The sequence below is a fragment of the Genypterus blacodes genome, unplaced genomic scaffold, assembly GCF_046128005.1.
Source record: "Genypterus blacodes isolate CSIRO-AG114 ecotype Tasmania unplaced genomic scaffold, CSIRO-AGI_Gbla_v1 ptg000208l_1, whole genome shotgun sequence".
NCBI classification, from domain to species: domain Eukaryota; kingdom Metazoa; phylum Chordata; class Actinopteri; order Ophidiiformes; family Ophidiidae; genus Genypterus; species Genypterus blacodes.
Window position 1 is genome coordinate 200,846 of NW_027467007.1, and position 23,656 is coordinate 224,501.

At 47.5% G+C, this 23,656-nt stretch overlaps 3 protein-coding genes across 3 annotated transcripts in view; 1 reads left to right on the forward strand and 2 right to left on the reverse strand.

The window, feature by feature from the left end:
- pde8a (phosphodiesterase 8A) overlaps nucleotides 1-1,735 on the reverse strand; it is a 34,007-nt gene extending 32,272 nt beyond the window's left edge. Inside the window, exon 1 of the mRNA XM_076169566.1 lies at nucleotides 77-1,735. Within this exon, the coding sequence (XP_076025681.1) occupies nucleotides 77-229 (153 nt within the window). The 5' untranslated portion in view covers nucleotides 230-1,735. The remainder of the gene's footprint in view (nucleotides 1-76) is intronic.
- A 5,863-nt stretch (nucleotides 1,736-7,598) lies between these two features.
- On the reverse strand, nucleotides 7,599-11,687 carry gatm (glycine amidinotransferase (L-arginine:glycine amidinotransferase)). The gene is made up of 9 exons (XM_076169570.1): nucleotides 11,619-11,687; nucleotides 10,611-10,829; nucleotides 10,313-10,508; nucleotides 9,990-10,180; nucleotides 9,743-9,880; nucleotides 8,205-8,369; nucleotides 8,061-8,124; nucleotides 7,855-7,971; nucleotides 7,599-7,714 (listed from the first exon to the last, which is right to left on the reverse strand). The coding sequence occupies exons 1-9, from the start codon at nucleotides 11,685-11,687 to the stop codon at nucleotides 7,602-7,604; spliced, it is 1,272 nt and encodes a 423-aa protein (XP_076025685.1). The 3' UTR covers nucleotides 7,599-7,601.
- A 1,584-nt stretch (nucleotides 11,688-13,271) lies between these two features.
- On the forward strand, nucleotides 13,272-22,207 carry LOC143015552 (long-chain fatty acid transport protein 2-like). Its single transcript, XM_076169568.1, has 10 exons — nucleotides 13,272-13,811; nucleotides 14,511-14,720; nucleotides 15,295-15,453; nucleotides 16,211-16,335; nucleotides 19,621-19,815; nucleotides 19,993-20,083; nucleotides 20,185-20,383; nucleotides 20,723-20,820; nucleotides 20,941-21,071; nucleotides 21,203-22,207. The coding sequence occupies exons 1-10, from the start codon at nucleotides 13,337-13,339 to the stop codon at nucleotides 21,377-21,379; spliced, it is 1,860 nt and encodes a 619-aa protein (XP_076025683.1). The 5' UTR covers nucleotides 13,272-13,336; the 3' UTR covers nucleotides 21,380-22,207.
- The last annotated feature ends 1,449 nt before the right edge of the window (nucleotides 22,208-23,656 follow it).

Below are 23,656 nucleotides of genomic sequence, written 5' to 3' on the forward strand. Positions count from 1 at the left end.
TCTGCACACACACACACACACACACACACACACAGAGGCATTTCTTCCTGTACGGCACGCAGGCTGCCTTGCTCACCTTGCAGCTGGGGGGTTTCAGGGGCAGAGCCGAGGCAGGATTTCCTTGATGCTGAGTGGTATTAGTCTGCTGGGGCGAGTGGGAATCCTCGGACTCTTTTCCACTGTGGTAGACCACCCTATCAGAGATATGAATACTTGAAGCACAGCCCATGCTTCAGCCCACTTTGCTCTCTTTTGCGCAAGTGCTTCTTCCCTCAGAGGCTCTCTCTCTCTCTCTTTTCTTCCGTCTCTCTCTCTCTCTCTCTCTTCTCTAGTCTTTAAGGTCCCGCTCCTCTTCCTAGGGTGTTTTTTAAATAAATACACATGCATATCATTCTGAAACACAAAGTATGAATCATGTATCTGAGAGCTTTCTGTCCCCCCCCCCTCTCCCCGGCCCCCCCAAAGACCAGGAAGCTGCTTTCCTCTCCCAGTGTTTGTGTTTCTTCTTCTTCTTCACATGAATTTAATTGGATGTCTATCTTTCCAATCAGAGCAGCTGTCCTCTCCTGGAGCACTTGGGGTCCCGGTTGCTCCTCAGATCCCCCCAGATGATCTCTCCCTCTCTCCGGCTCCTCTTCTTCTCTTCCTCTCTTCGTACCACATCATCATTTTCTCATCTCTCTCTCTCTCCCCCCTCCACCTCCACCTCAACTTCAGTGTTATCAAGTAGGCCTGAAACCTCCTCCAGTCCTCCAGTCCTCCTCCTCCTGCTGCTCCTGCTGCTGCTGCCTCATGCAACACTTCTACCCATGCTTTGAGTCCGAGGCTTCACGTGTTGTCGTCCCCTTCCTCCCCTGAGCCATCAAAAAAAAATAGAGACACAAATCAAATCAAAGCAGGCTCGTTTGTCTTCTCCTTTGATTCCTGTCCAACAATCAATCAGCTTCCACCACTTTCAGTTCAAGACCACAACCCGGCTCTCACGGCTCTCTGCTCCGGTCCAGACCCGCTCACCATCAACAGGCTGAGATATTCTTCACACTGCGGGGGATTATTGTGCCCAGGCGCTCCGGTGTCACACATACAGCCGCCAAGTCCGAGAAAACACTCCATTTATCAGCCTTGGGGGATCAGCACGTTGAGCGAGCGGAGAGATCCTGGAGGTGGCCGCTGCTCGCCTCCATGCAGGCATCCGCCGCCCGGGTGAGGAGGAGGAGGATGATCCGCCACATAGAGCAGCGACGAAGCGGGTACAGACGGTTCCAGTGTCAGCAGGCTCGGCGGGTCGCGCTCATCGTGGAGGAAACGACGGGGATGTGGAGGCTGACAGAGAGGCAAATGTGGATGTAGCACCTCTGGAGAATGCAGCCGGAGCGGAGGAGAAGAAAAAAATGTAAGAAAGAAAAAAAACAAGACCGCTCCGTGTCCACAAGTTTCGGGTTTGAAGACGAAGACGGCGCGATGATTGGAGCCCGAAGAAGCGCGGAGATGAAGAAGCACAACGCCGCTACATAATGCTGATCTGCTGTTTGTCTTTTCTCTGCCTTTTCTGCCGTTTGCCCTTCCAATTCTTCAGCACTGCTTGACAGCGGCACATCCAATAAAAGCACCCGCAAGGATTGACCTACAGCCTTTACTGACGTTAATGCAAATGAGCTGCGAGCAGCTAATCGGCGTCGTGCTCGCAGCTGCTGGGTGGTCCTCCGCTTTCCGTGGGAACTTTGAACGCAGCAGAACACACACGCCACACACACACACAGGCACAGCTGCGGCGTGAACGCACCGTGCGCTCCTTCACACCAGGCCACGGCAAATCACTGCACTCACTCGGGCCTTTGTTCGCGTCTGACCGCATGAATCCACGTCATTCACGAGGTTTGGCGGAAACTTAGACTTCATATTACAGCTCAGTGTGCACGGTGGAGGGAAGTCAGATCGGTGAGAATGAATCGAACGAGGCTCATCGCTCTGGGCTGGGACGGATTTTATTAAAAAATGTGAAAAATCTTGTTAAACCAGTTTTATTTCCCCGTTTGCCGCAAAGTTTCAACCCCAGTTTGTAATAAATGGAACAAACAGGAGGCTAATAACAAACTTAGGGAGTGCAAACAATCTTATGAATACAAGCTGACATGTACACAAACACAACACACAGCTTATAACAGAGATGTGACTAACTGAACCTAATGCACACGTCTGGAACATGTAAATAATGTCACATTTGTGGTTAAATATCCATATTTATGAAGGGGAATCCTCTTGTTGGAGCCTGTTCACCTCCGTTTAGTGTAAATGTGTCAGTCTAGCGTCAACCAGGGCAGAAAATGAGTCCAATAATACAATCTGGAGATCAGAATGGAGAGAAAAAGCTCATAAACTGGAGCAGATAAGAGCACTAAGTGGAGTTTCTCTGTATTTATCACCAAACATAAGATAGTGTGTACATATCTGTGTCCTTTATCTCCTTTATCTAATCTTATGATTATCTATAGATTGGAGGGGATGACCCTCTCTGCCCTTGCAGACACACACACACACCACAACAACAAGCAGACAATCACTTAAAGATCAAACCAGCAGCACAACAAAGCTTTCCTACACAGACAACATCCCTTACATTCCATTTGGGCTTCTGAGCCTAACGTGCTTTAATGCCTTTAACATCTTCACTGAAGCTATACACTAGGTTTCCTTTGTGACTGAGCGAAGGTGCTATTGTGTAAAAATAAACTTGCCTTGCCTGGCTGTACAATAGAGTGGGTGTGGCCTCCACGGCAGCCATCAGACAGGTTTTAAAGGCCCCAGTGGAGCCGCTGAAGATCACTCAGACCTATTTAGGAATCAAACCAAGGCTCACAGAAACAGAATCTTTATAATAATCTCGCATCTGACAGCTGGGGTTCAGTGTGAACGCTGAGCAATACGGTTACCATGTACACAGCAACGCTCTGCCATCTCCCAGTAAGAAGGACGTGGGCTTGGATATGACCTTTGAACCCTGAGCGAGCGATGAGGGAGTTTATAGCTCCTCCTCTTGTCTGCACAGGTTATCACCCACTGCCCCAAAGCACACAGGTGAGGAGAATAAGAGCAACTGTGTGTGTGTGTGTGTGTGTGTGTGTGTGACCTGTACCCTGAGTCAGAGGAGGTCTGAACAGGACGAGCTGGTATAGTGAGCGGATGAGTGAAGTCAATGAAACGATTTTAATGTTCACCTCCCGTTTCCCCTCCTGTTGTTAGGTAATGATGCAGCCTTATGTAACACCTGTCTGATCGCCTCACCCACTCCATTGTTGCCGTGTTTGTGTCGGTATCGTCCTGTTCCTTAGACCCGAGGAATTACATTTGCATTCAATTATGTTTTGAAATGGACATTGAATCAAACGTCTCACTAAGCTGCTGCTCGTGCTGACGAATGCAAATAGAGTCATCACCTGCCTGCACCTCTATGGAGCTGTCTGCCTCCTCTAGCTGTTTAGGCTGGACATAGAGTCGCTGGCGTTCAGCCTCTTCTCTGGTCACAGTCAGGGTGACCTCACACACTCATAGAGAGGAAACCTCCAGGAAAACCGTTCAAACTGGGATCAACGCACTCACAGACTCCAATGTTCAAGCTGCACAGAGCCGCACAGAGCCGCACAGAGCCACACAGAGCTGCACAGAGCTGCGTGAGAGCGAGAAGCTCTGCTGTTATCAAGTGAGAGTCTCTAATCAGACTCTGAGGTAGGAGCACAACACTTCCTGAAGCCTCAACAGTGAACTGTGACGTCCTGTGTCCCCTCTGTGGTCACACCCAGAGCACCCAGAGCACCCAGAGCACTTTAATCACTCTGCAGGCAGGATTACACTTCGGACAACACTCTAAGGCGATTGATTGAACACATTCTTTTCCTTTGTTGTGAAGCTTCCACACACTGAGGCCTTTCTTCTGTTTCTTCTGTTTCTTCTCTTTCTTCTCTCTCTTCTCTTTCTTCTCTTTCTTAGTTTTCTTCTCTTTCTTCTCTTTCTTCTGTTTCTACACATTTGATTGTTTTGATTGTTTTAAACTCAAACTAACTTTAACTAAGTGTGTTACTTCACTTCACACTTGTGTTGTGTTGAGCAGAGATGTTCCACAGATCCCCGTCTGCGTCTCCCGGCAGCTCCAGACACAACAGCTACCCACTGAAACCCTCCAGTGTTATTGTGGGCGGAGCTGCTGTATCACTGTGTGTTGTCTACACACACACTGTGCCTGCCATGGCTTTGTTCAACACGTGGTTCCTGGCCCTCATCCAGTGTAGCGCTCTCATTCAGATCACCACAGGCCAAGTTAAAGGACACCTCCTCTCAAACATCAAAGCCTGCGCAGGGCCAGCTGACTGATGTGGCCGAGTCCTCTCTGCTCTGCTGGGGAGTCAGAGCTGTGCTTCATCAGAGCCGTGCTTCATCACAGCTGTGCTTCATCACAAAGAGCAGAAAGAGAAGAAACAGTTTGGGGATCCAGGAGAAGTCCCTGTTGTTGCTGTCATTCACCTGAAGATGTTGATCAGAAACTATACTGCGCTGTAATCAAGACAAACACAAGAATGTAAGGCTTCTAACACACACCTACACACACACTCTGTACCTTTACACACACTCTTCAGTCTAGTGATGTGGTGAAGTAGGTTTACTCATTTCCTTCTGATTCGACCTGACTCAGCTTCCACCACCAGGAGCAGTCAGTGCGTTCTGATCATTACCAGCGTGATCACTATCAATCTCCCTGGTTGAAGACATTTGTTGCTGCAGCTGCAGCATTGTATGATGGAGCAGCTGAACAAACACACTCCGTCTGCTGAGGAACATACAGAAGCACAAAGATCACATGGGACTCAGCAGTGGTGAAGAGAAGATCAGTGATTTGGTTCCATGTTGTAAACCAATCCAGACTCAGGATGAGCGCCTTCTCTTCCCTGTGTGGTGGTGAACTGTGGAGGACCCTGCTCCAGTGCTCTGCTGCGCTCTGATACTATCTGCCCTGTGGAGCCGTGACAAAGGCCCGAGCTGTTAGATAGGCAGGCAGCATACTTGTGCGCAGAAGGAGAACCAGGCCAGGCAAAGGCAGGATGTTGGTTCTACTGCCGCTTTGCCTTTGTCTGCTGGAGGCAGTGGAGCTCCCTGAACGCTCGGGCCTGCAAAGGATAATTAGATTGAAGAAATACTAAATTTAGATTCAGGCCTTAACACTTTGCTTTGACAAGATAAATAAATGTCTTGACTGATCTCAATGACATTAACTGGCTTTATGTGACAGTAGTAGAGGAACTCTGCTTACAAACTAAGCTTCTCCCTCTCTCCCTCTCTCTCTCTCTCCCTCTCTCTCTCTCTCTCTCTCTCTCTCTCTCTATCTGGAAATCCCTTTCACAACTTTCACCCAAACGCTCGTCTGTCGCTCACATCTCATATTTACACTTGCAATCCAGATCTTTTGTCAGGATGTTTGACATGGGACAGATAGTCAGGTGGTATCAGTTCTTTTGACATTGGGACAAAAAGCAGGATTATGAAATTCATGAAACATTTGTGTTTGAGAAGTTATAAAGGCCGGCTGCAACATTCTGTATCTATGGGTTTACACAATGAGCGCGCTGTCAATCCAGGGCACCTGAATGTTACATAGTTCTTTATTTATTTAACCTTTATTTCACCAGGAAAGTCCCGTTGAAATCGCAGCATGAGCTCTTTCTGTTGCTTGACTCCTGTCCAATATGAGCTGGAGAAGAAGACATTTATACTTTAACAAGTGAATTCTGTACAAAAACCATGAGGAATGCCTGCGCTGTTGTGAGAAAGTCACCAAAGTATTTCACACAATGTTTTGAGGAACATAATTGTCAGGCGTGTGTGGAAAAACCTCATTGTCTGCTTTTCACCGCTAGATGGCAGCAGACACCTAATTACGTTACTACACAACTTTCCCCTTAATAATCATTTATTTTAACAATCTATCTCAACTGATCTTCCATGATAGGAGATGAGTCTCTATCTCACACACATGCACGCTGATGAAAATCACTTGTGATGATTTTTATGGAACTTGTTTTAGATATTAAAATATTATTAAATTAAAAAAATATATATCAACATTATTTTCTGTCATTTTTGACTTTTTCATAATTTTGTGGTCAGAAGAATAATTGCCCCGACCTTTGAGCAAAATACAGCTGGCAACCGTCTGTCAGTCAGTGCATATAAATATTTTATATAAATATAGTCTATTCTGAAAGTTGACCAAAAAAGGCCTGCACGAGACCAGATCAAAGCTCTCTAGGTTAAAGTAACCAATCACCTTCAAATTAAAACATAAATGCACATGTCATTGAGTTTGATCTGCAGCAGCCATCTGACCGGCTGATTCAGAGTCAAGAATGATGCAATAATGCTCACATGATCAGTACAATCTATGATGTCATTTATCAGCCACATGATTTGTTTCAGGTTCACAGGTTAGTTTGATGCACATGAACTCTCTGTTAAGGCCTTTGATATAAATAGACGGTCACCTTTGGTCTTAATAGTCTCAATATCCAGGAGTGAGTGCGACTGAAACACAATGAATGACAACACATTTTAAAATATATTTAATAATATAGCACAATACAAAACATTACACGTTCCTCTGTTGAGTCGACATTTTGCTTGAATCCGTTGTGTCAAACTAAAAACATGGAGGCGACTTGAAGGGGTTCACATCCAAACGCTGTGTGTGTACGCAGCAAGGAATCAACAAACTATCCCTCAAGACGTCTCTCATTTAGCCTTGCAAACAGAAGCAGCCAAGCAGGAGAGTGAGGCGTTAGTTAGCATAGAAACTGGCCCAGGTTAGCAATAGGAGAAAGCAGCAGAGGCAAAGGTTACAATGTCTGATATGGACCGCAAACTTTTTAAGTCAATATATAAAAACACCAATTAAGGTCCAATAAATGTATGAAAATATAAATAGAAATTTGTTGTTAAATCAATTAATACTAGATAATAATATACTAAATATAAGAAATTAATATTGTTGAATGACCTACGAAAAAACTTTTGTACATTGTTCTAAATAAAAAAATACTTTGGAAAAAGGTTTGTGAGTTTTTTAGAGGAGGAAGCTCCTTCTCTCCTCCTGTTCCCTGTTTGGTGACATTCACAGATCAAATTGTACCCCGTCCTCATGGTTACGGCTCTGAGGTGTTCGGGTCGAGCCTATAGGAGTTCAGCTTCACATAGCCAGGCCAGAAATGCAGTTCATATTGAGAATACAGAGGAAAGTTATGTCAAAGCTGCTGGCAGAGGCACTGCAATGTCAAATCAAAACAATTCATACATATTCCTTTAAGACTTAAAGGCCAATTTGGAGTTGGACTTTAAAGACTTTAAAGTTATGATCATATAACTAACTTAACTCAAAATCTTTACACAGCTTTGACTGTGATCAAAGAGCCGTGAGAGAAGAGATAAAGCCCCACTCCTCAATCAATCATCTGTATGTAAACACACACAGATGAATTAGCTAAAAATAAAAAACAAAATAAAATCCTAGACTGAGGCTTTAACCTTAACAGCTCAATAGAAACTGCCTATTTCTGGCAAGGCTAGTGGAAGTAAGACTCTAGGGTACCACGGCGACGGACATCGGTCGTCCAGCAGTGGAAGCCACCGCCCAGGGAGTTGGCATGGCGAATGTTCACCTTGATGGTCTGGATACCTGCAAGGGAAACCCGTTCACACATCAGAATTCTGCAAATTTTCACTGAAATACAGAACATTTCCTGTCTTTAAAGCTCAGACGAAGAGGCTCATGAAATATCAGAAAGCAGCTGGGATCCATTGAGTGCCTGAACTCACCGAGGCTCTCAAACATCTTCTGAATGGTGCTTTCATTGGCATCCACCATCACACGCTTCTCGCCCAGCATCAGGACATTCATGGAGAGCCATTTGGAGGACATCCACAGTGGGTGGTCTGCAGGAAAAGACAGATTATGTCTCCTGTACCAGTGATTGACATGGCGGTGGTTACAGATTGTTTGTTTAAAAAGCTGAAGTGCTCACCGTCGGGAATCAGAGGGGTTGGAGGTTTCACAACAGTCCAGCCAGCTTTCTTAAACATGTCAATCTGAGACACAAGACGAAGAGCAGAGGTGAGACAGAATCACCCCACAAGAGGGCAGCACAGTGACCAGGAGCTGTGGTTACCTGGCGACAGGGGCGATCAGGGTTTGACAGCACCAGCCCCGGCCCGATGATGTTGAAGGTGGCGTCGATGTGCATGGGGTTGGGGTCCTTGAAGGAGATGATGTGGACCTTGTAGTCCGGGGCCAGATGGCGACGCATCCACTCGATACCCATGAAGTTTGTGACCTACAACAGAGAGACCAAGAGAAGATAAGCAGCCGGTCTAGTTCGGCTCTTCCATCGGTTCACTCACACTGGGGGGAGAAGCTGGTCTCAGATGAGCATGGAGTCTCTGTTTGGGGGACGTGAGGGTTCTCTCTGAGTCTAAAAGTGCCTGGTGCCCGGTGAGTTACAGCTGCGGGGGGGGGGCGGTGATGGCCTGGGGTTCACTCGGTACTTCATCATCCCAACAGCCTTGAAATATTAGATGACTTTGGTTCTGTGCTTGAATCTGTGATGGGAGGAAGCAGCTGCTGGCTCAGTCGAGTGTTGTAACTCTTTCCATTCGTCATGAAGGTGAGCTGGTGTGTGGGTGTGTCTTTAGTGCTTCTTCTGTGAGGTTTGTGGTGGAGAGCATTTAGAACTATGCCGTTACTTTGACGGACATTTTGGCGACGGAGGCATTGATCACTGTGAGTATGTGAGGTATGTTTGGGTGGGATTTCTCTTCTTCTCTATTCTGTTTCCCCCCTTCTTTCTCTCCCCACGGCCCATGATGGGGTTTGCATATGCCTGTATTCTGGAATGATGTCATCCTGCAAAAACCTTTGAGATCATCAAACTAGAAACACTGATCTCGCTGTCGGCAGCAACACTGTTTCCTTTCTCCCTCTCTGTGTACAAACAATCTCCAACATGTTTCATAACCTCATGCTGGTGTCAAACGCTTCCAATAAAGATATTCAGTAAAGGAGGAGTGTGTTTGATCCTCTGGCTGGTCTGTGGTGGCTTACAGGGACCACAGAGGCTGGCTTGTCCTGTGGAACATATGTAACACTAACCCATGTCTAATGTGAAGCGGTTTGTTTGTGCAGGGATAGTGGAGATGGTACGCATCTGTGACAGCAACATGCAGCAACAATGGCTGCTGTTTCTCTGTCAGTCTGGGGTCAAACAGGGCAGAGAGCAGAGGGACAACACAGTGCAGATAGAGAATAGAGAATATCAACACAGAAACCTTCCCTCACCTCATACTGGGGGTTTTTCTGTTTTTTTAGCAGATTTTATATTTATATTTACATTATATATTTAAATTTAAATTTATATTAAAAGGTTGAAATAGATTTCTCCCTTCATCAATGCCAAAAAAAAGTAGTCTAAGGAATTTAACCTGACTGCTGTTCTTTGTTATATCTGTTTATTTTCTCTATTTTCTTTTAAATAAGCCAGAAAATCAAACTAAATTACCTTCGCAGACGCATAGAGCTCCGCCTCATATCCTTCTGATGCTCCCTTCCTTTATGCCCCTGGCTCTCCCTGACTGTAGCCTCCTGTATAAACTAACCCAGGCTAAATGTTTTGGCCGTATCAGTTGTTGTGTTTGTGAGCCGGCGTCCCACCTGACTCCTCTGGACAAAAAGGTCCCGTCCAGCTCTGATGAAGTCGGCAGCGTCGAAGCACGGCTCGTGCTCCGTGGTCACGAACTTCCCCTCGGCCGCCAGCTTGTGTCGGTCCTCCACGGTGCGGATGGGGTAGTCCTGAGAGAGGGGCAGCAGAGGGCCGGTGAGCCTCAACACGCAGCACAGGGACAACAACAGGGCAACAGGACCTGACGGCGTCATGTAAGGGGACACGCTAAGGCCTCACCTGATCATACAGCTCATTGGCCATGGTGGGTTTTGGAGCAGTGGTCCATTTAGCACCTTTGTTGAAGTACTCCTTGATCAGAGGCCTGTAGGCGCGGTACTCAAAGAAACGAGCCCTCCAGGCCATAGGAGCCTCAATGATCTCGTTTCCGACAACGATGAGGATGTCTCTGGGCATGGCGGCGTACATGCCTGCAACACGCAAAGCCTCAATGTTAGACAAGGAAATGCAGGCTATGACAGATAAGATAAACAAATAGAGAGATAATATTACTGTATGATCTCTCTCCACAGGCATGCTGGTTCCTGTGTGAGTGTCTCTACCTGGTGAGGTGAAGTCTGGAGTCTTGTATTCCATGGACCAGTCGATGGGCTCGGGCCTGCGGACAGTCACTCCCTCATGATGCAGAATATTGCACATTTCTTCAATCTCAGCAACAGCTTTTTTCAAGTGGTCCTCAGGAAAAGATCGGCCCCCATATTTCTGGTAGAAGGGCCAATACTTCTCATATGTGTTCGCCTGTCGACAGATTGAAAACAAAGCATTGAGGACATGTGGACAGGTTTGGCGATGCAGTCTGCGTCTTTTAAAAACAAACAAACAAACCCGGTGAGGACTTACCTTCACTTCCACAGTGAAAGGAGGCACTTGGGCGTTCTCTGCTCGGCCCACGATCACCTCCTCCAGCGGGTCCCATTCATTATAGCTGCAGACAGGACACTCCTGCCGCTGCAGCTCAGTAACGTGTTCCTCTGCAACTGCGTGGCGCGTCTGTGCGACGGCTGCACTGGAGGTGGACTGGAAGACTCTCTGCACGCATCCAGTCACCGCCCGGCCAAGCTGCAGGGACACACACACACCACAGAGCCAGACGGTCACACACACAGCTAATAACAACATCTAAGGTGTATTACACTGCTGCTTTGGTCAACATTCATGGGTCAAATCTCAGACTTTCAAAAATCAGAATGACAGATTAAATGACAAATCTGGCTCCCACAGCCTGAGACACATGAGGCTGAGTGAGGGAGCAGGTGAGCCTGGATATCGATGAGGAAGATCAGCGGCTTGGTGCCAAAGTTCACTCCCTCACTTGCTCACTCCCTCCCTCCCTCCCTCCCTCGCTCCCTTGCTTGTTATCTGCACAGACAGGTGGCCTCTGCTGCTCAGGAGCCGCTCAGTGCCAAGTTTGGGAAGCGCATCTGCGCGAAACAGCTGTTCGCTGTCACTCAGGGACACCGCCCCTCTCCTCGCCCCTCCCAGACAGCCCAGCAGACAAATCACACGATCCAAACCTTCCACCTCATCAGCGCTGCTAATATTAGACATTATTTAAGTTCCATCTCTTTTAAATACTCAATTCAGAAGAATGTTCCTGTTTCCATGTTTTTTGTGCACGTGTTTCAAATTGGTGCAAACAGAAGATGAATAAATGAATAAATGCATGATAATGACGCAGAGGAAAGAAGCTGTTTAAATGTAGAAACTGTTTTCAGAAGGAGATTGTCTTTATTCAGCTTGATTGACGTGTGCTTTTTACAAATTTTGCTCTATTTACTGATAATTCTTCCTAATTTGCATCGTTTTCCTCTCAAAGACACAAAGACACAAAGCCCCTCATATACCGACCATGGCTCCGATCAGATGGGCGGCCTCGGCCCCCCTGCTGCCTCCTCTCAGACACCTGACCCTCAGCATGCTCCTCTGGATGTGAATGCGTCTTTAGTCAGATAGCGCCGGTGAATCCGTCTCCTGTGAGCTCGATAATGACGCCGCCGCAGCCCGCAGCGCAATTTATAGCTGCCGGTCTACGTGCGTGAGTGACCATTGGCTGCCGGCGCGGTTGTGGGGCAACGTGACTGAAGGAAACTCAGAGTGTGAATCTGAACCCCTGACAGCAGCACATTCTTATCTGCCTGCCGGAGGAAACGGAGAGGAGAAGAATCTGAGGGTTCACGGAATTCTGCCTCTTTAGTGCCTCAGATCATAAATGATTTATTCAAATTCATGCAAACCAGGATTCAAAGTCTCAAAAGATTACGGGACACATATTATAAGATGTTGGCTTAAAAGATAACTGAGACGTATTTATTTAGTTAAAACACTTTAATATGTTTAATGACGATTTCATCAAAGTTCACCAAATGTATTTGAGTCTAAAATACATTATTGATCAAATGCATAAATGTGACGTAAAGGTTGGAGCTTTGCCAGTTTTGGTGACGCCACACACACGCACACACACACACACACCGCACATTTAAAGGAAACGTTGCCTTGTCACTGAAACCAACCTCGCTCTTTTTTTAAATGTAATTACGTCACACTTGCTGAGTACTGTAATGTAACAGGCTGCTGAGGCTGCTGAGGCTGCTGAGGCTGTTTCACAACCTGCAGACCTCAGTGACTCTGAGGCTCCTGCCCTTTAAAATAAGTCACTGGCTGATGCCCAAAGGCGACACACACACACACAGGCATGTCTAAGGTTGTGGTGATTGATGATTGATTGATTGATCATTCCTCTGTTCTCTCTCTATGCCTCAGTGATTGATTCAGGCGTTCTCCTCCACACTCCTCATCTCTCAGTCTGTGAGCTTGGAGATAATTTGAACTTTAAAATGTTATCAACCCCATCACAGTGTGTTGGTGAGAGTGTGTGTGTGTGTGTGTGTGTGAGCAGATCAGCCTGATGAGATCTTCAGACAGCACGTGTGTGTTAGGTATGACAGATCTATGTCAGTGTTTATCTCAGTGTTGTGATTCTTGAATGAATAAAGAAGAAGTTGAGGCTCAAACAGGAACGTTTAGCAGTGAGCTAAGAGTTCATTTGTCTGTGATCCCTCCAGGTGTAATAAGTCACAGGAGCTGTGTGATGATTTGTCATCAGGAGCTTCTGACCCACAGCAACAAGCTGAGGTGCTGAGGAGATATGAGCCCAGTGGACACACACTGTACACACACTGTACACACACTGCTGTACATCCTGCCTGTGTGAAGCTGATGATGTGCTGCTTTAGGTGACATCGAATCAGAGGTGATGATTCAGGGAAATAGAGTTCATAAGTGTAACAAATGAACCCATAACCTTCAGGTGCTGCTGCAGGGCCGTGGCCTCTGACCGGACCACTTACTCTCTCACGTGGTTCCATATGGGACCAAACCAGGCTGATCTAAATGAACTTTGGTCAGTGTGGTCTAAGCCTGTTGCTGGTGCACACACACACACACCCACACACACACACACACACACACTTGACGCTCCGCCCCCCACTGTGGACCCTTTTTTTCCTGAGTTTCACATTTTGAAACAACAACAACACCGGCACCATCACAGATCCAGAGTCAAGATGTTGGTCACGTCCATCATCTTGGCGGCTGTCCTCGCCCTCCCTCTCGCCCTGCGGACCTTCCGTCCCTATCTGTGGATGGATCTCCGTTATTTCATGCAGCTGCTGCGCATTGTGGCGTCTTTCGTGTCCCGCAGCAGGAGGAGCCCGCCCTTCTCTGTTCTGGATCGTTTTTTGGAGCAAACCGCCGCGCGGCCGGACAAGCTGTTTGTCGTGTTCAACCATGAGAGACACACGTTCTCGGACGCGGACCGGAGGAGCAACCGGATCGCCAACGCGCTGCTGCGGGACGCGCGGTTCACGGCCGGAGACCCCGTGGCGCTGCTCATGGGGAACGAGCCCGACTTCGTGTTCACTTGGTTGGCTCTGGCCAAGCTCGGGTCCGCGGCGGCGCTGCTCAACTACAACATCCGCAGCAAGTCTCTGCTGCACTGCTTCAACTGCTGCGGCGCCAACGTGCTGCTGGCCGCCGCAGGTATGGAGGCGCCGTGTGGGGTTACATCCGGGATGGGACGGGATCGATAAGAGAGAAGGGGAGAGAGAGGGAGGGAGTGAAAGAGAGGGAGAGAGCAGAGAGAGGGAGGGAGGGAGGGAGGGACGCGGAGGAGAGGAGGAGAGAGAGGGAGGGAGAAGGGAGAGAGTGAGAAAGAGGGTGGGAGGGAGAGAGAGAGAGAAAGAGAGAGGGAGGGAGGGAGAGAGCGAAAGAGAGAGAAAGAGAGAGGGAGGGAGGGAGGAAAGGGGAAAGAGAGAGGAGGAGGGGGGGAGAAGGGAGAGAGTGAGAAAGAGAGAGGGAGGGGAAGAGAGAGAGGGAGAGAGGAGGACAGAAAGGGGGAAAGAGAGGAGGAGAGAGAGAGGGGGAGAGAGAGGGGGGGCGAGCAAAGTCTAATTGAGAGTTTTACTTCACTACAAAACATGCCTTATTTACACATTCTTTTGTTATTGTTGACCTATAAGTGTCTTTAAAGGTCCTGTGTGTTCAGGAACTGTATGATTCTTATTCTTTTACACTATAATCACAGAAATATCAATAAGCTTCTCAGCAGGAATCAAACATCCTGGCAACATAAATATAAAGTATATTTATATAGTATAGCTGCTCCTCTGGAGTTATGACTGAACAGGTAAAGTTAGGCTGCTCTGCTTGTTGAACGTTCCTTGTCGGTTCCTTCTGTAGAGCTGAAGGAAGCAGTGGAGGAAGTGCTGCCGGCGCTGAGAGCTCAGGGCGTCACTGTCTTCCTGATGGACAGAGACTGTGCCACGCCCGGGATGGAGAGCTTCTCTGATCAGGTGGACCAGGCCTCAGAGACCCCCGTGCCTTCATCTCTGCGCTCACACCTCACACTGAAAAGCCCCGCCGTCTATATCTACACGTCTGGAACCACAGGTGATGAAGAGGCTGCACAGTGATGTAACCTGTAATGTGTGTGAGCACTTTGACTTCACTCCTGTTGAACCTCATGACATCGCCATCAAGGACTTATCACACACACTTTTATTTGTTTATGACTGGAATCTTGGCTATTGATGAACTGTGAGGAAGCAGTTTGCTCCTGATAGAGAGCCGTTAGCTGTTCCATGGTAATGTTGGGTCACGGTCAGTCACAGTGTGAAGCAGTGAGCCAGGACACCTGAGGACAGGGACAGTAAAGTTTACAGTAAAGGATCATCATGACCTCTAGAGAGAAGTCCATCTGTGTCCATATTAGAGGGTTAGGCAGGTGTGGATGGATGCTTTTACCCTTTAATATCCACCAATCTGTCATAAAGCCCCTTAGATTGACTCTACATGCTCTACTATGGAGCCTGTAGAGGAGGTGAAGGGATTTACAATGAAGACAGTTTTTGTTTTGGCTTTATTTACCATTATTTTTTATTCATTATGTCAGATTTAGCATCCTTTAGCCTCTACCCTCTTCCTCTGACCAACATGTCCTCCTCGTGTCTGCCTTTCACTCCAGGTCTTCCTAAAGCAGCTGTGGTCAACCAGGAACGCCTCCTATGTGGTCTGGCTGTCTTATCTTCAAACGGCGTCACCTCGGATGATGTCATCTATGTGAACCTGCCTCTGTACCACACAGCTGGGTTCATCGTGGGCTTAGTCGCCTCTATTGAAACAGGTGAGACCTCGGCTGCTGTGACCTCAGACTGGGACAGGAGATTCTAAGTAAGTGAGTAAGAGGCGTGTGAGAGTCCTTACACATGGATCAATCCCTTCTTGAGCCAGTACGATTGATTGATCCACAAACTTCCACAGCCTTAGGAAAACACCTGAACTGTGCAGGTTCTTCGTCGAAGTAGCAGAATCCATTCAATTATGACTCTGGTCAAACAAAGTTGAGCTTGTCTGGTTAGTATAGAAGTGTCTGCTCCTCTTCTTCCTCCTCCTCCTCCTCCTCCTGCCTCTGTTTTCTTTCTGCCCCTCAGGGACCAAATGAATGGGCCTTTTGTCACAGTGGGCCAGTAAGCTGAACACAGTCGGGTCAAACAAGTTCAGACCACTTCTTTCCTCCTGCTATCTCTAAATGGGCTAAAGTTCACTGCACTCTTACATGCTAGGCTAAGCAGTGTGTGTAGCAGGCAGATTAGCAGATATACAGCCACAGTCACCTTATTGTTATACGGCTCATTTCCCTGTAGTTTGACCTCCGATTAAGAGTCACAAACCTAAATCCTTACTAAAGGTGCAGGAAAGCCAAGCAGGGCTCCGAACCAAACAGAAGAATGGAGGAAAGTATGAGAACAATAACAGACTCATCCTAGCGTGTCATAGATAGTGTGAGTGTAGGTTTCTCCAATTCAAAATAAGCAGTTCATATTCTTTAGTGTCTGTCTGTAATCAAACTTTCCTCCGTTGTTGTTGTTGTGTAACTGAAGGGTCCACCATTGTCCTGAAGAAGAAGTTCTCTGCCTCTCAGTTCTGGGACGACTGCAGGAAACACGGTGTGACTGTGGTTCAGTATATTGGAGAAGTGCTGCGTTACCTCTGCAACACACCAAAGGTAAACACACTGCTGCAGACTGTGAGGTACATTTACATGCATGCAACATATCCTGTGTTGTTTCTATTAAGAATGTTAGTTTGGCCTATAAATGAGCTTCAAAGGAGACGATTCAGTAATTATCTATAGACTTTCTGCCCTTAGATGACAGCAAAACACCAAAACAAACACACCGACACACACACATGCAGCAGACACAGAGCAACATTCTGAACCTAATGGAGTCTTGTTGTCTACCTGTCAAACATTCACTCTACATTTGACTCTTACTTTGGTTTCAACCAGCTCACAGCTGTTCTACCCTGGCAGACGTTGGGTTAATGAAAGCAGCAATGACTCAACTATTCACTAAATGTCTACTAAACCATAACAAATGGCTCAAATGTCTGAAACCTCCATGGAGCTGCAGGCTGCGATCATGATTCCACATTATGATCCACCCTGTGACCTTAAGGGTTAATTCAGGCACTTGTAATCTGAAAAACACTGACTCCTGCATTTTTGGTTGCTGATACTTTGCAAGCAGCAGCCTGTACTTGTAGTCAGATTATTGCCAATAGCAATATCCAGGTTTCTCTCTTGGATCATTGTTTTCCTCCGTCTGTGCCAAAGTGAGAAGAAGCAAAACAAAGAGGAAAGAAAGCTTCAGTTCAGATGAACTTTCACCTTTGGCACAATGCAGGCGTCCAACCAGCAGATAGTGTGCGTCAAAGAATGAGCAGCACCCACAAATGGTAAAAGAAAGTGCAGAATTAGTGTCATTAACCCTTTGTAACGTGACACTAACACAAGCTGCCCATATGGGACGTAAACAAGATGGCCGACAGCTCATTTGCCCCTCAGCCCATGTGCAGGTGACAGACAGGCGCTGGTGCTGACCTGTTATCAGATGGCCGATGTTTGTGTGGCTGAGCGTGTCGCAATCCGCACGGCAGCAGCTGTGATTGTAAAGCATTCAGTCTTTTCTCAGTCTAATGCTTAACAAACAATCAAACCCAGAGTAAAGAGAGAAACAGATCAACACCGCCGAGAGCCGTCACTGTTGTTGTGTGACAGCCGGGGCGTGAACGGGGGAGAGGTGAGCGACGCGATGAGGCTGCAGAGTGTGTGACGCTGCATTCGTCACGACTCAGACGTGAGAGGTCACAACTGCAGAGGACCATCAGCTGTTTGAGCCACATACATAGACGTCTTTGTTTTGCTGGCAGTTTGAGGGGCTTTTTGACCGGCTTGGACCAGTTGGAAGCTGGAATTTGCAAGTTCTGAATGTAACATGAACGCAGCATCAAAGACAAACATGTGACTCATCTATTTGGTCTAAATATGTAAGTAGGGACATAAAGGAGTGAGGCAGAGGCCCAGGATGATGACATGATGTTCAGTGTTAGACCAGAGGGAGGGGCAGGCAGGTGTCAGTCAGGGCTGACATGTCACTCAAAGTTAACACCAGTAGATTCAACATTACAGCAGTGAACGCTTTGGTCATGTGTTGCGTGTATGTTGTGTGTGTGTGTGTGTGTGTGTGTGTGTGTGTGTGTGTGTGTGTGTGTGTGTGTGTGTGTGTGTGTGTGCGTGCAACAGCTCGGGTCAGGTCATACGGCTCAACTCAACACCAAACTAATGAAATTCCTTCCGGATTAGCAGCTGGTTAATGAACATGAAGCTCCTCCCTCATTAAAAGCAGCAAGGAAACTGCATTAGACACGCCCCTCATTTGGATCAATGCAAAGGAAATGCACTGAAAACAACCGGAAGTCAGAAACCAGCCTCTGTGACATTTAAACAGCAGCAGACTGATCAAAGTGCTGGCCTCGATCAATACCTCTGAGGCAGTGCAGCTCTGTGCGTCCCGTCCTGTCATCTTAACCTGACATGACGCCTGACACAGACCGCAGCGAGCCGCCCGCAGCCGGCCCTCACAGGCAGATCCGGTCTCGGATACTTTCCAAATCTGTACGTTCCCACAGAGCGGCACAGCTGGTTTACCGAAATAGAAAATCGTAAAAAATCTCAACTATCCGGTTCCAGCCCGAGGCGTCACAATCTCTAGAGGTTGGAATAACACGACGCCACGCCGGCACATGTTCGTCTACAACATTGATCCTGTTATTCCTGAGGATCATCATGGGGGGAAATGAAGGTTTAGTCAACGTTTCACAGGCTTCCTTTGTGATATTTGAAACATTTAGCAGAGCTGGTTAAAGTATCTATGAGCATCACGTGAAGTTCCGTCTTAATTTACTGTGCGACCTCCTGCTGTGCCAGTTACAGGAAGAGGTTACAGGAGGAGGAGGAGGGTCCGTCTGTATCTGGTCTCCTCTAGGAATAGAAGCTGGCCTTTAGTGAGGAGGGACGTATCGCATAACGTGACAACCAGAGCTCCTTCTATGAATGTACAAGTGTGTGACTGCGGGGTTACGTTTCATTCCACTGAATGTCTTACACACACAGTACAGTGTGATTCATGATTACACTCATCCTGAGGAAGGAGTGCTATACGATTGCTATTGTGATCGTATGTGCGACGCCAAATTGCCTCACACACTCAGAGATGAGGCGTCTCTGATTGGCTGTGATTGAGGTCTGTGTTATTCTTCACTGTGTGGTTCATAAGCAGCTTGTTTCCATTACGGTGATGATGTCATTGACACTCATGAGACACTCAAGACAAATCGTCCCCGGGTGGGCTCGAACCGCCGACCTTTCAGTTTACAGCCGAGACTCAAGTTGCTCAGGTCAGATCCAGCTGGTTTGTCCGGGAGGTTCCAGGTTCTGACCCGGGGCCTCTGGCTTTCCATCCTCCGTTTCTCTCCCAAAAACACAGAAACTGGTCCAGGGTGTGTCGAGTCCCCCAACAACGGGGTCCTGCCCCCTAACAACAGGGTTGAGCCCCCTAACAACAGGGTTGAGCCCCCTAACAACAAGGTCGAGCCCCCTAACAGGTTCGAGTCCCCTAACAACTGAGTCGAGTCCCCTAACAACGGGGTCCTGCCCCCTAACAACAGGGTCGAGCCCCCTAAAAACAAGGTCAAGCCCCCTAACAACAAGGTCGAGCCCCCTAACAACTGAGTCGAGTCCCCTAACAACGGGGTCCTGCCCCCTAACAACAGGGTCGAGCCCCCTAACAACAAGGTCGAGCCCCCTAACAACTGAGTCGAGTCCCCTAACAACGGGGTCCTGCCTTTCTAACAGCAGGGTCGCTCTCTTCCTGTGACCCTGCACAGAATAAGCCTCTTTGCAAAGATAAGACAGGCAATGATTGACTTACTTTACTAAATATTGCAGAAAGAAAACGACAAGGAACACCGAGTCCAGCTGGCCATAGGAAACGGGGTCCGGGCGGAGGTATGGAGGGAGTTCCTCCATCGCTTTGGGAACATTGAAGTCCGAGAGTTTTATGGCTCCACTGAGGGAAATCTGGGATTCATCAACTACACTGGGAAGATCGGAGCGATCGGACGGGTCAACTTCTTCCATCGGGTGAGAAACAGCTGGAACTGAAACAACACTTCTTAGAAATGAAGACTTATTAAGACTGAAGTGCCAGTGATGTCATTATCTGTTTACGTTGCTGTTTCTATTGGTTTCATGTGTTTGTATTCAGTCCTCCGTCCCTCAGCTCAGACTGACAGGCTGATGTCTGGCTTCCTCCCTCAGATGCTGTTCCCTTACACAATTATTCAGTACGACACAGAGAGGAATGAACCCATCCGGGACGCCGGCGGCCTCTGTGTGGAGTCACCCAGAGGTGAGGACATTTCTGCAGCTGTCGCCCTGTTATCACTTTCCAGCTTATCCGTGTGCCGGCGGCGGATTATTCCTGACACGGCCGTCTGCTTCTTCCCGCAGGCGAGGCTGGCCTGCTGGTGTCAAAGATCACAGACGTGGCTCCGTTTGTGGGCTACGCTCAGAACGAAGAGCAAACGGAGAAGAAGAGGCTGAGAAATGTGCTGAAGAAGGGAGATCTCTACTTCAACACTGGAGACCTGCTCAGGATCGACCAAGACAACTTCATTTACTTCCACGACCGTGTAGGCGACACATTCAGGTGCTCTCCTCCTTCTCACTGTTTTAAACACAACATGAGCGCCTCGACACTCCTGAGAGACTTAATTAGGCTGATCAGACAAACTTGCTCCTCCTGTTTACTCTTGCAATGTGAGGCAGTCCTGCATAAAGGCTCTCAGGGCTCTCAGGGCTCTCAGGGTGCTCAGGGGGCTCAGGGTGCTCAGGGTGCTCAGGGTGCTCAGGGTGCTCAGGGCCTCTGATCAGATGTAGAAGTTTCCTCTACAACGTGAGAAGAAATGTTGCTTATCGTGTTTCTCCACCTGTGAGCCAAACAAAGACTCAATGCAGAGATATGAAAGAGGAACTTTTGAACCCACAGGTGGAAAGGTGAGAATGTGGCCACAACAGAAGTCTCTGACATCTTTACCGTCACTGATTGGGTGCAAGAAGCCAACGTTTACGGGGTCCAAGTACCAGGTGATGCATTCTACTTCACGCTATGTTTAAGAGCTGGAAGTCCAAACAGCAGAGCAATTACAAGAGCGACTTTGATATGGTCAACAATTGATCTTCTGTTTGCTCCTCCTCACCAACCAGGCCATGAGGGGAGGATCGGGATGGCAGCCATCTCCATGAAGGGAGGAGTCCAGTTTGACGGAAGCAAAATATACAACCAGGTGCTGAGCTACCTGCCGTCGTACGCCAGGCCGCGCTTCATACGCCTTCAGGTAGTCTGACTGAAGTAGAGAGGGGATGCTCAGGCACACCCTTACCCTCACTCTAGTGTCCAGGAGATGTGTTGTTTTGTTGTCATCATGCAGCAGAGTGTGTAACGCTGCACCTGCTTCCTTTGGTCTAGAGTGCGGTGGAGGTGACGGGGACGTATAAGCAGATGAAGGTGAAGTTAGTGGAGGAAGGCTTTGATCCAGGCCGTATCCAGGACCCCCTCTACATCCTGGACGACGGCGCCAAGAGTTACGTGCCGCTGACAGCGGAAGTCCACGCCACCATCACATCAGGAAGCATGAAGCTTTAAGGAAGGCTTCACTTCTCTGCCATGGTTGGCTGTGTTGGCTTTCCTGTCTGGACACACATTCTGCTCAGCGACCGATGCATTTTGGGTAAGGAGCGCACCGGCATCTGGTTATGCTTGTGACTGGAGGGCCTCAGTGTGCACGATGGCGCTGGACCTGCTGATGGAGCGATGAGAGATCTCTGAGGGCTACAGACACTTTGACTGTCACGCAACAAGTATTCAACACCAAAGTCAGTTTGATTATGGAGCTTAACAACAAAGCATGATAACTATGATGAAGACGTAGACACAGAATCATAAGTGTGTTCTAGTTCAAGCTGAATGTTGGAATCGGACGTTTCTGCGTGCTGGAGGTGAAGAAGATCTCTGGACCAATGAGTGAGGAGGAGCTCCATGCTGTCACTTTGTTTCTCTTTATAAAGGAGCTTCACACACTTTCCCAGCCTTTTCTTACTTGGTGTTATCTGATATTGTACAACAAATATAGTGACTGAATTTCCTGTAGAATCATGTACACAGGGACCAAATGTGATTTTATATTTATACTCCAATGTATGCAGTTTTTTCTTGAATATAAATGAAAGGAATGAAAGACTGACTTGTTCTTCATTGCTGGTGTGTTTAAAGCTGAGCTGTGACAGAGCAGTTCAACCACGGGATGGTGACAAACACACACCGAGACACACTGAGACACTGAACACACACAGAGAAGCTGCTCAGGTCATTCTGCAGAGGAGAGGCTGTGCTTCTGTCTTCAGTCTGTGAGGTGATAGACAGGTGGAAGAATGAGCTAATTATTACAACATGATCATGTGTATAAAAGTAATTGCACTTAATCCAAAATGAAAAAGTTCAAACCATATTTCAGTTTGTCTTATTGCTGTGGAAATCCTTTTAGAAACTACAAAGAAAGTTCAGAAACAAGACATCTGGCATTTACAGGAAGACACAACACTCAGATCCACTGAAGCAAACCACAGAATCCAACCTGAACAAAGAAACAGAATCAGGCTTATTGTCACACACTGTCTCCTCTGCACTGTTCAGTCAAGAGGATCATACCTGTATCATCTTCTATCACACTGTGGTTCACACAGACAGACATGTAGTACATTTAGCAGCAGACAAAACAAGAAACAGGCTAAGAACCCAAAACCCAGACACTGATCCATCTCAAGCTTTTGACAGCGTTTCAGTTGCAGTCAGCTCTGGTTTGCATTTGCATTTAAGGGAAATCCAAACATTTACACCGTGATGTCAAAGCAAGGGAGGGAAGGGAGCGAAGAACAATCTTTACAATCTTTATAAGACAGTTAAATGATCTGATAGACACTGGGAGGAGCGTTTCCACACTACATGGAGGATTTGATCTGTGCGGGAGAGACGCAATCAAACTGTTGCAACATTTGGGTAATAAATGACAAAGTTTATAGAACAACAAGTTACATTCCTGAGACAAGCAGCAGCATCAGAGCCCTGCTGACCCGAGAGCAACAAAACAGCATCCTGGGTGTGTGTGTGATTTCATTGTGTATAAGCTGAGGTTGATGGTTTTACTGTACCATTCACCCTCACCCTCATATGCTCTGTTGCATAATACCGTCGCCACCTGTAGCCCCGCCCACTGCAGCTCTTACTGGGACCCCAAACCCCTGAACTCTTCCCTTAAACACAGTGCTGCACAGACGTTTCTCTCTTCTGCAGAAAACTTTAATAAACCTCACAAAGACAAAAAGACTTTGACTTGCATGATCTTTATTTCAGATTTCCACCACGCAGGCTGCCAGTGACACACACACACACACACACACACACACACACACACACACACACACACACACACACACACACACACACACACCAGTTCAGGTGTGATTAAGTTCAGTTTGAATGACAGACAAGCAAGCAAGCAAAGGTCAAACCAGGTCAGCAGTAGCAAACAAATCCACTAAGTGGCCGTCACAATGGAATCCAAAGTCCAGAAACAGTTCAAAACACGACAGAGACCAATAAGGGTAACAGAGAAGTAAACATGTGAAGGCTACAAGCAAAACAGAACACAGGAAGTGAACAGGTACACACACACACACACACACAAGCTAATGAGGGAACAAGGAGCAGGTGGAGGCAGAGGAGCAGGCAGGGGGGCGTGGCCTGGGCTGAATGATGGACACTTGTAGAGAGGCCGTCTCCTCTGCAGCCTCTGATGGAATCGTGCGTCTCAAAGTGCCGCTCGTAAAGAGATGGAGCTAAAGTTAATCCTTTTATGATCTTTGA

What these genes read in the sequence shown, in the direction of transcription:
- gatm (XM_076169570.1), bottom strand. Translation starts at nt 11,687, where the DNA reads ATGCTGAGGGTCAGGTGTCTGAGAGGAGGCAGCAGGGGGGCCGAGGCC. An exon ending in TTTTTGTCCAGAGGAGTCAG is followed by an intron (nt 8,370 to 9,742) that starts GTGGGACGCCGG and finishes TCTCTGTTGTAG; the next exon opens with GTCACAAACTTCATGGGTAT. An exon ending in CTGATCGCCCCTGTCGCCAG is followed by an intron (nt 8,125 to 8,204) that starts GTAACCACAGCT and finishes CTTGTGTCTCAG; the next exon opens with ATTGACATGTTTAAGAAAGC.
- LOC143015552 (XM_076169568.1), top strand. Translation starts at nt 13,337, where the DNA reads ATGTTGGTCACGTCCATCATCTTGGCGGCTGTCCTCGCCCTCCCTCTC. An exon ending in ACCTCTGCAACACACCAAAG is followed by an intron (nt 16,336 to 19,620) that starts GTAAACACACTG and finishes TAAATATTGCAG; the next exon opens with AAAGAAAACGACAAGGAACA. An exon ending in CGTGTAGGCGACACATTCAG is followed by an intron (nt 20,384 to 20,722) that starts GTGCTCTCCTCC and finishes TTGAACCCACAG; the next exon opens with GTGGAAAGGTGAGAATGTGG.